Here is a 16229-nt window from a genome sequence, read left to right on the forward strand (position 1 = left end):
AGTCCTATCTTCTATGAGTAAATTCTGCTATACTTTTCTTGGGTGTACTTCCTGAAATAATGCAATTGATAACTTATGCACACACAGAAACATATATATATATATATATATATACATATATTAACATACGTCTTCACTGGATTTCTTTATCTTCATTCATAAACCATGATTTTACAAGTGAAAAAGGCCTCCAATTCATATACTCTTTAAAATTCACAAGCGTTTACACTTGGACTCAGACGTATTTACCAGCATTGACTTATTCTATAATCATAAAGTATGTTAAGTTTTTAAATCTACCTGGACATCAACATTTGAATTTTGAATGTGATTTTTCACTGGAAAGAGAAATTTGATGCTACACCAGAAATAGGAAATAAAAGAAATGAACATCTATTTATCATACTTGATTTGGAGAGAAAAAGTAGTTGTTTTTAAAGACCCACAGGATACAAGAGCCAAAGAAAACTGCAAAGCTGTGTCCTGCCAACAAGACCCAGGTGTACACCACATGAAGATAGGAAACCGTCCAGCTACAATGGGCGTGTTGATAGCTCTGAGTCTACACTGTGTATCTCCCGAAGTGCATTCATATGTTTGTTATGTGATACTTTATTTTTTCATATAGTCCCAGAAATTCTCAAGCCTACCCCTAAGCACAGTGGCTAAGTAGTAGAGGTAAAGGTGAACCTGCCTGGAAGTAGCTGTTGTCAGGGAATCTCTTACTTAGATTCATGTTGATGTCAGGGAACCAATTCCCCACTTAGACCCCTACTTATCAGAAACAATATCGAGTCCATATCTCATAGAGACCAGACATTTTCTTCATTATATATATAATGTAACAATTATATTCAGCAGTGTTCCCCTATCTTACCATATCTATAAGTACCACAATAGTATTCATTACTAATACAGGCTTCTAGACCATAGCCAGTTCTACAAAATTAGAATCTCTATGACGAGTCTGTGAATAACTAGTTTTTAAAGCAATCCTGTGAGATTTTAAGGACTTGGTAAGGAGGGAAACGCTGCTGAAGGTGGAAATGATATTCGTTTTATCAAAGAGAGAATGGAGACTCCATTAAGTAACTTATAACAGTGTATTAATTGTGGAGGCATAATTCAAACTGCAGTAGGACTCCAAAATTCCTCCTACCCTGTTACCTTTCTGAAGGTCATGAAGTCAGGAAAATGTGTCAGGCTACACTGAAAATTTTATATTGTAGTCCTTCAGCCCTGGATTTGGAAGAACACTTGAAATTGTGTGGTTTCTTCCTCTGTTTTGGTTAGAACAATTATCCTCTACCAATCACAGAACTACAAAGGGCTTTTTAATTATATATGGAGTATCAAGGGCTCCAACCATTGCTACAAATGCACTTCCAAGAGTCTGCTTTTTGAGTATGGAAGTGTTTTCTTCTACATGTTAACAGTTGAGAATGTGGTCTGTGTCCGAAGCAGAGAACTCCCTGCAATCTCCTTTTCGCTTAATGATATACAGAGAACAGAGTGGAGCAACTCAACTCAGAGAGGACGTTGCCTTGATTTCATAGAATGATTGTTTCTTAGGATTTAAGTGAGATTTTCGGAACACATTGGGGAAGTTAACGGACTACTGGCAGAGATCCATCATTCCTAACTTATAATCAAGGCGGCATTAGCAGAAGTGTCTCAGCCCTGAACTTCTATGTCAAAACCAAATATCTAACAATCCCAGCCTTAAAATGAATATCTGCAAGAGGTACTCAAAGGTTTTCCACAGTGCGCACAGCATGAATTGTGTTAAGGGAATCGATTTCCATATCCTTAACTTGCTGGAGTTCTTTTTTTTTTCTTTCTTAAAATTGTCTGGGAATGTGCGTGTGTTTACCATAAGTCTTTCGCCATTTTATGTGGAAAGAAAGGCAAAATTGTCATGCATTCCAAATCTTGATATACTGCATTAACCAGCAGCATAAAACCTTTTATGGATGACAGATGAAAGTAGAATTTGGAGTATTGTTTTAACAATGATTGTTCTTAGTGGTTGATTAGGGCATCCTAAACACATCTTTCCTCATCTTGTCATTAATTCTTTAAAAGTGAAGCTTGGCCGTGGCTGGAAGATTCTGGATACAGAACATCCAAAATAATTGTGATGACTTATATCTTTCAAAATTTAACTGAATGTTTTCTAAAACTAATCATTACTGTGAATTTTATCTTATAAAATGTTTAGCATTATGTGTCTTATTACTAACACTAGCTAAATGTATGCTGAAAATTTTACATGTTGTGCATGAGAGAGGATATGTATTTTTCAAAATTATTTTATGGATAGTGCAGGCAGAACATTTGTAGATCACAGAGCTAGTTGTGTCTAGATTGTAGCTGGTGTTCAATAAATAAATGCTAAATAAATAATTACTGAATATTGAATGAATACCCAAATAGCTGCCTTAATGAACCTATGGCACACATCCAGAACATCATGAGATATCTGAACTTTTCCCCTCCAATTTAATATAGCTCAATCCCCCTGGCCTTATGTTCAGGAATCCTCAAAGATACACCCTTATTCCCTAGAGACAATTGTAGACAAAGGAAAAGATCCGATTGCACAGCCTTTGGCATGCACTGTGCAACTGCACATAGGTCAGCTTGAATTCTGTGTCCCTGCATCTCCCGAAGCTGCAGTTTTAAAGTTTGATTTTGAAATGACCACCTTAAAGGGTAGCATACCTTATATATTCATTGGAACAGAGAGCTATCATATGGAATGTTAGGCAAGGGAAATTATCTTTTCTTTAAGGACTGGGTGGGGGGTGGGGAGCCAGTCTGATCTGGTTTCCCAAACGTGATTGCCAACCTGCTGCTCTGTTCTCCTTGAGACCCCAGACCTTCTAGTCAGTCCCCAGGTCTTTGCCGCTACCTCCTTCTAGCCACTCGTCCCAAATGTTTTTCATTCCCACAGCTGGGTCGTCCCCCTGCAGGCTTTCTTCTGCCTGCCCAGCTGACGATGTTTTTCTGGCTCCAGAAAACTTCCGATTGTTACAAACACTGCTTGCGGGGACAAAGGATTGTCCCGATTAAAACAACAACAACAAAACTGGGACAGTCTTGCAAGAATCCGGATGGGTGGCCATCCCACATGAACACTATGTGATGTTTCTCTCTTCCTTTTTTTTTTCCTACCCGTCATTAAACAGGAACAATGTCATTATTTTGAAAACTTGGGAGTTAAACCAAGGTTTCAGTTATGACCAAAGGTCTGTTCAATAGCCAGTGCTGCTGAGACACCTAGATACTCTTCCTCATTTCATTATTTGTAGGGATCCAATTATGTCATTGTCGCATTTCTGTGTCTTAAGGGATGGACAGCTGTTGAAAAATGAGAATAAATTCAACCCTAAATCTTAATCTCAAATTAACAGGTATTTTCTCCTTGCAGTTCTGAGAACAATTGAAAGGAAAAAAAAAAAAAAAGCAGGTTCAATTAGTTTAAATAAGATGCAGTAACGTTTCATTTTATTTTGTTCATTAGAATATTATTTAATTATCATTAATTGCATGATGGGCTTTTACTTATAACTCTGATTACATCGAGTTTAAGTGGACATAAAACCATTGTCCAGAAATGAAATGAGAAAATGTTGTTTACGGCATTGTCCGTGTTGTGCGCCAGTATTCTGTCTTTCCAACAGCTGCACCCGGACATGCTGTTGGTATTTGGAGGCTTCTAGAGAGGGAAGCGGCCAAGTTTATTTTTCTAATCTCTAAATTTGGCACACAGGTCAGCACTGAAAACCCCTTCTCTGTGTATGCATTAAACCGCCACCGGTAAATGCTCTTAGTCATGATACCTTTCAGGGAAGCCTGAGAGCCAGGGCAGGGCTCCGAATCCCCAGATTCTCTGCTACTGAGTCCATAGGACTTATTTGCAGAAGTTACTTAAACTCTCTCTCTCTATTTCATTGCTAAAATTTTAAATAATGATTCCAAATTCGCACAGAATAAATAGATGTTTAAAACAATCCTTTATACTAAAAAGACATGCGTGTTTTTGATGGACTTGATTTTCAAGCTGGGTCCGATGCGTTCACTCTGTTTTAGTTCATGTCCTGGCTGTAAGATAACTAGAACCCACTCTATTTTTAGCCTGGAAAGGGGGTTGGGCAAAACTTCTTTGTTTTTTGACCTGACCATGGCCAGCTCTCAAACATTCTTAATTTATGGCCTATCATCCGCTATTATTAGGAATCTCAAATGAGTCTCTCTCCTCATTGTGACTGAGGCTAAGTCCTGAATGACTTTTCATAGAGGCAAGTATTCCTGGATGATCGTGCAGCCAGATTTCACTGTTCCTCAGACTGTTCACCTAGACAAGTAAATGAGGGGCCATACAAATTCACTATTAATCATTTCCATAGATGTAAAAAAAAATCAGTCTTCTTATTAATTTATAAAAATAAGTAACAGGGAGGCATATTATTGTTTTTGTGAAATGGAGATTTAGACTAAGATACTCAAATACATTTTTTGTTTGTCATAAAACCATCAACCAGCAGGAACAAGAACAGTCTTCTGAATTCAAAGAAAATGGAAAATAAAGACTTTTTCTATGGGAAAGTATCTGAATGGCACTTTCATTAATGTATGTAATACCCACCAGTGGTCTATTAATTGCCACAGTCCTCACTTCTTCAGGATGCTCCATAGCTACTTCATCCGTGTGCCTGCCTCCCTCTCTCTCCATTTTTTTCTCCCTCCCTCCCATTCCTCCTCCCTTCCGCTCTTGCCTCCTATGATACCATTTCCAGACATGTTAAAGGGGGAAATGTGGGAGAAAACGATAGCGAATTGCAGAGCCCTCATACTTGAGATGAAAACGGTCTTGTTTCAGACTCTTTACTGAAAAATCGTGTTTGAAGCTGAAAATACAAGAATTGCTATTAATGGTTCAGATCCATATTTTCTCATGTTCTGTTTTTATTGCTAATAGTTATGCCACAGGAAACTATATGGCAGAGGGGATCTGGGCTGGGGGACATTGATTGCAGAAGGTAAGGCATGCCCACATGTTTTTTGTCTTCCCTAAAGCCTGCTTCAATCAATGTGTCTTAGCATTTTTTTATGTCATTCATATATGAAGGCTGTTTATTGGAGCTAGGAGTTTCATAAGCATACTAGAAGCTGTATAATATAACCTTGCATTTCAATTACTAAGATTTTATTTTAATTGTCAAAGAATTGCTCTTAAAGTTATGGTCTGGGATTCCATCTCAAGTGTGACATCACATTAATGATAATCTTTCATCATAAAAAATTCTACATATTTTTCTCTCTGTGTCATTTCTATTTAAAGTCAATTTATTATACAACATACATTCATGTCCTCCAATATATTTTACCTCTTAGGTCAACCGAGCCTTCCTCTGAAAAACTTGTGAGAATGTGACTGTGATCCCATTCAAATAAAGGACTACTGTGCATATTACTTTTTGCAATATCATCTGCATCAAATATTTTCCATTTCAAGTATTTTCCATTTCCTACCATCTGAGAATAGGAAGTTAATGATGTGTCTTCCACAATTTTCTGCATAAATGAACTGCTACTTTTAGCAAACAACTTGTTTTTTACCATATAGGCTTTTTTTAGCAATTAAATCAAGTATTATTCTATATTCAGAGTCCCTTGAAGATTTGTTGTTTGCGCTGTAAATTTCACGTGATGTTTTAGGTGGCACATGTTTATTTCCTTTGAAAGAACATGTCCTATTTTTGAGGAAGGAAAAAAAAAACTTGTAAGACATCAAATGTTTCTTGCAAAACAATTTGATGAAATAAATGTAAATGAATCAGAAACATGTGAATTGTATTTCAATTAAAATTAATGGGTTTAAAAATGAAGGGAGTAAAGTGCTTGGGGGAGAGAGTGTGGCAAGGCGGGAAGTGACATTCGTTTTGTTTTCATCAGTCTTGGATTTTTGAAAAATGGCCTAATACTCTGAATTAAACCTCCTTCAGATTCTCTCTTAAGCCTGATGAGGGAGATCCAGAATGGAATAATAATATGCAAATTTACTTTGTAGCTTTATCTGGCTCAATGATAATGTGGGCGTTGAATATGGCCACTATGCAATCCTTCAAAACCAGTTTCAATTTGAAATTTGTGATTTTTCTATTTTCTTTTGAGGGTAAACAGTAAATTGTAATAATTCTGAAATTATAAATTTTTCCCCATAGAACATGTAGTTTTCAGACTCCCATGTCAGCTTCACATTTATTTCCTCTGCCAAAATGAAGAGGATCAGATCGAAACAGAAAACACGTGGGGAATAAATGTAGCCACACATAGCAGGAAAAGGGCGGGGGGCGGGGGGGGGGGAGAGAGTGTAAGAGAGGGAGAAAGAAAGATAAGGGAAAAGAAATAGACCATGAACACAGACCTTGGTCATCAAATCTCATTTCATAAGCAAAGCACTCAAATCACACTACTTATTTGAAGGTCATAAAAATTTTAGCCCATAGTTTTACATTTGTATCATTTATGTGTGCTTGAAAACAACTATGTAGCTTCTTTTTTACTTTTTCTATTTTTCAGTTAAAAAAAATAACCATGCCTTGGAGCACCCGGGTGGCTCATTCAGTTAAGGGTCTGACTTCAGCTCAGGTTTGTGGGTTCGAGCCCCATGTCGGGCTCTGTGCTGACAGCTAGCTCAGAGCCTGGAGCCTGTTTCAGATTCTGTGTCTCCCTCTCTCTGTCCCTCCCCTGCTCACGCTGTCTCTCTCTCTCTCTCTCTCTCAGAAATAAATGAAAAACATTTAAAAAAATCTTTAAAAAAATAACCATGCCTTACTCTGGAAACAGAAAAGAACTACAAAAAAGAAAAGAAAAACAACTTACAAATAAGTCTCCCTGTCAACATACTTCAAAATATGAGGAAGTTTGATATGTGGTGTGACAATGCAGTTTCTCAATTCAGTCCCTGCAAATAGAGACATTGTAAATGTTCCCCAAACTTCCAAGAAGTCAGGAGTACATAACTGGAGATTATATTTTTACTTTGGGAGATAATTTAGGACGCTGCTTAAGTTCCTCACATAATGAGAAATGTAGGAACAGAGTCCTTTCTGTAGAAATTGAAGGTGCAGTAGCCCATAGGGTTATTTTTGTATGTAAAGAGCCTGCCTTTTTGTTTCCTGAGAACATGTTGTTAATGGAGTTGAGCATTTCTCTGACCATGTAGATTGCTGCTGCTGCTCATCACCATGTTTCTTTGTGCCAAAATGCTCATTATCTCAAACACTTCTGGAAGTGGTTCTCTGCCATAGTTCTCACAGGCAGGAATTGTGGGTAGTCCCTCTTAATATATTTGTTCCATAACTGGGTAGATGTGTTTTAACCTCTAGCACAGCCTTTTGTTATTTTATTTAACCTCCCCCTCATCCAGTTTCGTGGATAAAAAACAGGGTTGCTAGGCTGACTGTTTCATTTATACCTTAAATCAGTGGCAGTATAGCAATTACAACTGGGTCGCCTGGGTGGTTCAGTTGGTTGAGCATCTGACTTTGGCTCAGGTGGTGATCTTACCCTTCGAGAGTTCGAGCCCCACGTCGAATTCTGTGCTGACAGCTCAGACCCTGGAGTCTGCTTTGGATATTGTGTCTCCCTTTCTCTGCCCCTTCCCTGCTCATGCTCTATCTCTGTAATAAATAAATAAATATTTAAAAAGGTTAACAATTACAAATATTTCTGAGCCCCCAAAGTTACCCTTAAAAGCTCTGCTGATCAACACAAAATCTAAATCCCAACTCCAAAGCTGTGCCAACGAAAATATATGACTAGCATCAACATTATCTTCATTACCACCAACAGTCAGTATTTCTAAGGTCCTCAATAAAGTGTCACTATGTAGGCTCTATGCTCAGAACATTATCACAATGGCATGCTTCCTTTGATGAGGAACATATTGTGGTTTATTTCCCATTACGATTTGCTGCAGTAAGTTTTTACAAGTGTTATAAGATCTAATCTACTTTGCATTTGGTGGGGTTGTTTCACTTTGTGACAGGTCTACCCCTGTAGCAGTGATAAGGAATGTGAAATTGGGAGATACTGCCACAGTCCCCACCAAGGATCATCAGCCTGCATGGTGTGTCGAAGGAAAAAGAAGCGCTGCCATAGAGATGGCATGTGTTGTCCTGGTACCCGCTGCAATAATGGTAAGGGCTAGTTCAGTGTTGATAAGCCTCTTTCTTTTTATGTGGGAGCTGCCGAGCAAATTAGACTAAATTCTCCTTAGCCAGTCCCTGAAATATAAGGAGCCTTTCAAAACTGGCAGGGACTGGATCATGGTTTAGATACGTGTACAATTACTTGGATTACCTCCCCAATCCTAGTTTTCCTGGATTCTGATCTCTTTCTATATTAGATCATTTATGATGATCTAGGATTTACCATGTTGAAGTGTTGTATATAAGTAGCTAGAGGTTCTATTCCGCTAAGCACATGAGTGAATATGTACAAGAGACCAAACAAGGAACCTGATATGATTTAGCAATGCACTGGTGAGTGCCTCTTCCAGTTTCATGTTAGTTTCATACCTTGATTCTTCTATTCAAGGTGTCTTCCTTTAAAGGCCGCACCCTGCACAACATCGATAGGGAGGGAGTGATTGGTTCCTCCAAAAGGAAACACAGGAGTCTATTCCCCAGCCTTTCCATAAGCATGACTTCACCCAATCTCCATGAATTTATAGGCAGACAATTCAGCATTAATGATGAAATGAAGAATCACAGACAATACATGATAACATCATTAAATAATTACAGAAGGTGATCAGAAACATAACTTAATCATATGAAACAATATGATCGTACTCCTTTTCCTATACTTGCTCCTGACCTCTGGGCAGAGTCCTATTGGAAGTACCTGGAGCAGGTGAAGAGAAGAAAGGCCTCATACCATTAAAGATGTTTACAGTGATAACTAGAATTATATTGTCGACTGAACAAAGGAAGCTGGATCCTGAAGATGGGTGTCTGGTCAGACATTTTTAAAGTCCTAATAGCTAATATTAATTTAATATTTACTAAGTCACTATTCTAAGCACTTCACACGTATTCACAATAACTTAATGAAATGTTTTAATTCCTATTTTTGCCCACAGTCACTTGGTCCTGAGAGAGACAAGAGTCAAATGAAGGAAGTCTAGCTCAGACCAAACTATTTAATATTACTTAATATTAAATAGTACAATTTAATCTTTATGTAAATAAATGAACGGCTCAATAGAGGATAAAGGATTGACAGGTAGATGGATAGATAGGTAGATAGATAGATAGACAGATAGTTAGATAGATAGATAGATAGATAGATAGATAGATAGATAGACAGACAGAAGATAGCTTCTTACCGCATATCGGCAGAATACTTGGACAAGAGCCATACTTTGTAGAATTGTATAAGTCTAACTGCTTACACACCATCTCCAGGCATCTGCATCCCTGTGACTGAGAGCATCTTAACCCCTCACATCCCAGCTCTGGATGGCACTCGACACAGAGATCGAAACCATGGCCATTATTCAAACCATGACTTGGGATGGCAGAATCTAGGAAGACCACACACTAAGATGTCACATATAAAAGGTATGCTATCTGTAGCTGTACATTTACTTTTTCTTGCTTAAAAAGAGGTATAATGAACATAGAAGTCATAAATTGCATTGATTTTATAAAAAATACAAGGAAGCTACTTTATTGTCAAGATTTTAACTGAATTTATTAATTCTTAATTTTGAGGATTCTGGAGGTTTCTAAGAGATCTTAAATTATTAGAAAATATATAGTAAGGGGAGCCTGGGTGGCTCAATCTGTTAAGCGTCCAACTTTGGCTCAGGTCATGATCTCGCGGTTCCTGGGTTCGAACTCTGCATCGGGTTATGTGCTGACAGCTCAGAGCCTGGAGCCTGCTTCAGATTCTGTCTCCCTCTCTCTCTGCCCCTCTCCCGCTCATGCTCTGTCTCTCTCTGTCTCAAAAATAAAAATAAACTATAAAATTTTTTTTTAAAAAGAAAGAAAATACATAGTAAAAGAACTACAACACCCTTATCAATCATGCCATTTTCTAAACAGGCCTGCCTTTAAATGTTTGCTGTCATATGATTAAATCCTTACTCTTTTGAATCTTTTCCTCACCTTTACAGAAATATTATTTCAATAAACAATCACATATTATACTATTCATAAACCAATTTATCAAAAATAATTGGTTTCTAATGGGATGATATATGGTCATAAAATCCCCTCACTTGTATCAAAATATTAGGGAAGCCTAATCACTAACAGTAAAATTTCAAAGCATGAAATTATTAAACTTAAATACTAATAGTAACATTTTGAAGGCATTATTTTTAAAGGAGGCATTTCTCAAGTGTGTTCTGTGGGGCATTACTCAGTTAAGACATCCTATGAAAGAAGAGTTTTATAATAATGCATCTTCCCATTTTGGGAATTTTATATAATAAATATTTGCATATTGAAGGCTCTGAGAAGTCCAGCAATGAGTAAAACTGATTAAATTTTTAAACACTCTAAGTCTGTTTCCTTGACTACAAAAGCATTTCCCCACATTTGCATGCTCTGAGGAGCGAGTATCCTATAAAATTCCAGATCTATTAGACCTGGAATAGTATTGTTGACATGGATAGTGATAAGGAGATAAACAATTCTTCTTCAATTGTCCTGTCTATACTCTCTGAAGACCTACGTCCTTTGCCCAGTCTCTTATGGCTACACCACCAAATTCACATACATGTGTTATTACATGAGTATCCTTCGTTATTCCAATAGGTATCTATGTCACAGCACAGTTTCAAATTTACTAATATTTTATATAGTTTTATGTGCATTTCTTTCCTTTTTTTAAGGCTTATTTTGAGAGAGAGAGAGAGAAAGTTTGTGTGCCTGTGTGCCTGTAAATGGGGGAGGGGCAGAAAAAGAGAGAGAGAGAGAGAGAGAGAGAGAGAGAATCCCAAGCACGCTCCACACTGTCAGCACAGAGCCCCATGCAGGACTCAACTCCACAAACTGTGAGATCATGACCTGAGCCAAAATCACGAGTCAGACGCTTAACCAACTGAGCCACGCAGGCACCCCCCCCCCCATGTGTAATTTTCTGGTGGCAACTAGGAAGAACTCATGACAATGGCTAGTGAGTTTTGTCCATGCACACAGTGGGTTTGATTATATCGGGGCCGACAGCTAATCCTTTAGATCAGGATTGGCACATTATGGCTTGTGAGCCAAATCTGTCCTGCTGCCTGTTGTTGTAAATAATGTTTTGTTGGAACACAGACTTGCCTATTCAATAGGTATTACTTATATTTATTTGCTTTTGTGACATGCAGCAGAATTGAGGAGCGACGGATCACATAGCCTGAAAAAGCCTAAAATATTTACAATCTGGCAAAATCACAGAGAAGTTTATTGGCTCCTTGAAACAGGTTACACATCAATCCAACTGTGATATGTATGTTTGCTCTTTGCTGATTTAGTCATTTTTTCTAAGTTAAATATCCAGATGTGTTCTTCCATGTGTTTCTAATGAAGGGTTCTTGGTTGACCTTGAGGCTGTCTGTCCTTTCTCTACTCCACTCTGTATCACAGCTTTTTATAGACTGCATGTTCTAGGCTCCCTGTCAGGTGGCTTCTGGCCACGTGGGTTTGGCTGTGGGAGAGAAGCAGGAAAGAAAAAAAGGCCGTCATGTTAACCCTTCCTCAGGTAATGTTTCTGGCAGAACTGTATTTCCCTGGGGCTTCAGCTCCTGCCAGATGGGCCTGTTGGGATCCAGTCCTAGCTAGTGGTTCCAGGCTCCACATTCTGTCATGACCTTCTCCTTTGGCCCCTCCAGCCTAAACGTGGAAGCGGCTTCCTGCTCTGTTGCTTTACCATCTTCTGGTTGCTTCTTAGCCTTGCCACTCACTACCTGTGTGTCTAGTTCTCTGCATTAAACATCTTATGTTTTAAGTTTCTGTTTGCTGGGTAGACATTGATACATGGCTTTAGGAGTTCCTGAGAATCTCAGCTTCCTCCTTGAATCAGTTTGTTTACAACTTCCAGGAAGGCATCAAATTATTTACTTTGAAAGCACTTCTCTTTATTTACTTATGTTTCACTCACTTAGTTTAAAAAAAAAAACATAGTCAAGGAAATATCTGAAAGCAGATCATGCCAAAGTAAAGAGAAGATGAAGCACATTCCAGCTATTCATAGAACTTGATATGCAGACACCAAATAATCAAAATGGACAATAATGGATTGACATGATTAGAGGGACACCGGAATCCAAGACTTTCCATAGTAAATAATAACTTCATGCAAGACAGTACAAGCACAAATATGTACTTCTGATTGCAAAGTAGAGTTTGTTTTTTTTTTCTCAAGTGTCATGGTAATATCTTTTGGTCATCATCTCTGCAGGGCATGAAGGAGACCCCTGCCTACGATCGTCAGACTGCGTTGAAGGGTTTTGCTGCGCTCGTCACTTCTGGACCAAAATATGCAAACCAGTGCTCCATCAGGGGGAAGTCTGTACCAAACAGCGCAAGAAGGGCTCTCACGGGCTGGAGATTTTCCAGCGGTGTGACTGCGCGAAAGGCCTGTCATGTAAAGTATGGAAAGATGCCACCTACTCCTCCAAAGCCAGACTCCACGTGTGTCAGAAAATATGATCACCTCTGAGGAAAATCGATGCTAGCAGACTGTGAATCTGTGTATTTAATGCATTACAGCATGGTGGAAAATAGGGTTTGGATCTCAGAAGAATGGCTCAAAAATAAGGGATGTGATAAGGATATAGTGATCACAGAGAGAGAAAGGCAAAGAGGATAAAGAGATTAGAAAGGGTGACAGATGGAGTGCAACTGACGTGTTTCCATTATGCAACTTGTTTATGTAAATAATGTACACATTTGTGAAGATGCTATTACTGAAAAAAGCACACAGTAAAAATTACAGATACCATGTGACTTTCCCAGAGTTCAGGTTGTGCTGGAAGATTGGTTTCCTTCATTGGTGATTGCCTATAGAAATAACCTAAAAGCCATATTTCTAATTCAAAGTCATAGGTTAACAAAATAGTCCCTGTATACTTCGGCATATGATAGGCTCTAACACAAAAAGAGTTGTTAAACACTGCTTCTACTGCTCAATGAAAGGTGTTGGTAGACAAGAAAAAAAGTCAGTATTTTCCAAATAATCTCAAAACAATTGCAAATCATTATGAAGGCCTTTAGAAAAAACCAAACTTGTTTTTCTTCAAACTGCTTATTTACATTTTTTAAATATTTACTTTCATCGATAATTAATAAGAACCAGTAGAAGACAAAGAGAGTCCATTCACATTCTAGAAGAATGACATTGTATCTTTCTTGATTGTATGTGATTCCTACCCTGAATATATTTCATTTTCCAAACTATCCTGATTAATTGTCAATAGCACAGAGCAGAATTTCATAGTTTGCAAAAAATGTTAAGGTGCCCAAAATACAGAATCAATGCAAATTGTTATTTTTTGAAGCTTTGGCATTCCCTATGATAGAATTAGATTGGTAAATACATTTATTCTTTACACATGCTGCAGTATAGTTGGCTAAAGCTGATAATAGAAACTTGATCTATATTTGCCCTGGACTGGAATACACAAAGGAAATGGAAAAAATAATGTCAAATACGGAGGTTTTGGCAACACGTCGATCATATATCTGAAGCACAAACTGACTATTCATATTTGAAGCCCAAGGCCACACAACCTAAATGGGAGTTTTCCACGGGATTTGCTATCACAATATTTACTATGCAGATGAATTCTGTGTAGGTCACTAGTTGACCTCAGAATATTTATTTTATATTTTTGAGGTGCTAAAATAATAGGAGATCTCATGAAATGGATTCCCAATGCAGATTGGAATAGTAAGGCTCCATTGTCCTTGATAAGTTTCTAATTTGCCAAGGGCACCTGAAATTTCTGTACCAGTTTCTCTGCAACAGCTGTTTTTTGCCAAAGACATTATTTCTGTTTTCTGCAGCCATTGAAATCAAAAATACAAATAAGATAACGTGTAAAATCTACATATTGCTAACCTATAGAAATCACAATTTCCAAATTCTTTGAAACCATTTTATTACTTTTTTCCTTTACTCAGTTCTAAATATTATGTCTAGAGCATAAAGCAAAAATTTATCTTGTTATTTTTGACCTTTTCTTTTGTAGACTGCAAGTCACTACTTAATTTTCTTTTACTTAAACCTCTTCTGCAGTCTCAAATTCAGTTTCCTCATTAGAAATTGAATGTGAGCCTGCATATCTATTAAGAATTTCAGCTTCCCATACACATTTACTAGGATGATTAAGATTTACATTTTCCCCACATAGACATGTGGGGAAACAAAAAATTATCAGCTGATCTATCCAAGAACCAAAGTCTGTACAAACAGGTTTCTATAAGCTTGGCAACATGATAATGGAACATTTCAAACATTTCCTATATAGCAATTACATATACAATCTGGTTTTTGCATTATTTCCCTCATGTACATGCCAAAATTATTATTTGAAGTAATTTATTTACAGGAAATGTTAATGAGATGTATTTTCTTATAGAGATATTTCTTACAGAAAGCTTTGTAGCAGAATATATTTGCAGCTATTGACTTTGTAATTTAGGGGAAATGTATAATAAGATAAAATATATTAAATTTTTCTCCTTCAAAAACAGAATTCTAATTTCCTTGTGTTTTGGTTATGATAAAAACTTTCATAGAATCATAGATTCTCAGAGTTCAAATGGACTTGATCTGATTTTACAATTGGGGTAGGAATCCTTTAGATGACATCACCGTGAGATGATCCAAGGCAGTTTACTATTACTAAAGGCAGCTTATTCATGGCAAGACAGATGTAATTGTTAGAAAGTTATTTTTTCATTAAACCAAAATATTCTGGCTTGGGTTTTATACCCATTTATTCTTACTTTGTGTTCCAGAATATTTTGGAACAAGGGCTCTCCACAAACTTCTTCAAAATGCTTGAAGCCACCTAGCACATTTCCTACAATCTTCTCCCCAGATTGAAATTTTCCAAAATAGGGACACCTGGGTGGCTCAGTTGGTTAAGTGTCTGATATGACTCAGGTCATATCTCACGGTTCGTGGGTTCAAGCCCCATGTTGGGCTCTGTGCTGAATGCTTGCTCAGAGCCTGGAGCTTCTCTCTCTGCCCTTCCCCAGCTCATGCTCGGTCTCACTTTCTCTCTCAAAAATAAATAAATGTAAATATATATAATATGTGCATATTATATATATATAATAAAATTTCCCCAAATAGAGATGCCAATATGCTTAGGATATGGGTTTATCCCCCCAAATGGCCCAAAGAAGCTACAAAATATCTTTATCCCTCTATGGATACAGACTGAGCTACCTGGCACAAATCCACTTCCTGGGAAGGTCTTTCCTCTGCTTCCTAAACACAGACATGTCAGAAGTGTTTGATAAACAGTACTCACCAATTTTGAGACTGGGAGTGGTTGTAAAAACCCATGTTGTATTAGAGATGTTAATGGGCTGGAAATGTGGAAAATAAACATTCTGTGACAGTGGAATGGATTAAGTGTAGCTATGGCAGCATAATGAAACTAAAACAGTCCCATAGATAGAGGTCAGAGTTGAAGATACCTCAAGCATTGCTGAAATAACTCTCACATTATTCTAATTAGTCACTTAACTAGTTATTCTTAAATAGTTATCCATTTCCTCAAATTGAGAACATTTGTATTTCCAGCTACAGTGTATTTTTAGACTATAAGAGTCATATGGGTAATATTTTTCTTCTCCACTGAGCTCAGGGAGATGCTCTGAGAACTGACAAATTGTCCTGACTTCCCTTTTCTCCAAGAAACACAATGCCCTATCATAGCCCTAGGATTTGAGGAGGGAAACAATCAGTCACATTTTTCTACACCCCCAAATTCAGACCATTTGAGGAAAAAAAAGTTGAGAAAGAAAGACAGATGACAGATTACCCTAAGGCTGGTGAAGTTATCAGAGTGTGATGTGTACTGTGAGCAAGAGGATACTAGAAAGAGACAGATTCTAGAGCAAGATACTAGAAAGTTGCCTATTCTCAGACAACATCAGACAATATCATTTCTATCTATGGGAGCTGCCACTGTGAAACTT

The 16229-nt window shown here is 37.6% G+C and overlaps 1 protein-coding gene across 1 annotated transcript in view; it reads left to right on the top strand.

Moving 5' to 3' along the window:
• The window catches only part of DKK2 (dickkopf WNT signaling pathway inhibitor 2), a 103139-nt gene extending 88429 nt beyond the window's left edge, over positions 1-14710 (top strand). Inside the window, exons 2-4 of the mRNA XM_039238761.1 lie at positions 8060-8210; positions 9483-9638; positions 12472-14710. Coding sequence (XP_039094692.1) covers positions 8060-8210; positions 9483-9638; positions 12472-12722 — 558 coding nt within the window. The 3' untranslated portion in view covers positions 12723-14710. The remainder of the gene's footprint in view (positions 1-8059; positions 8211-9482; positions 9639-12471) is intronic.
• Positions 14711-16229: the final 1519 nt, after the last annotated feature.

This window comes from Hyaena hyaena, unplaced genomic scaffold (assembly GCF_003009895.1).
Source record: "Hyaena hyaena isolate Hyena2069 unplaced genomic scaffold, ASM300989v1 scaffold_146, whole genome shotgun sequence".
Taxonomy (NCBI): Eukaryota; Metazoa; Chordata; class Mammalia; order Carnivora; family Hyaenidae; genus Hyaena; species Hyaena hyaena.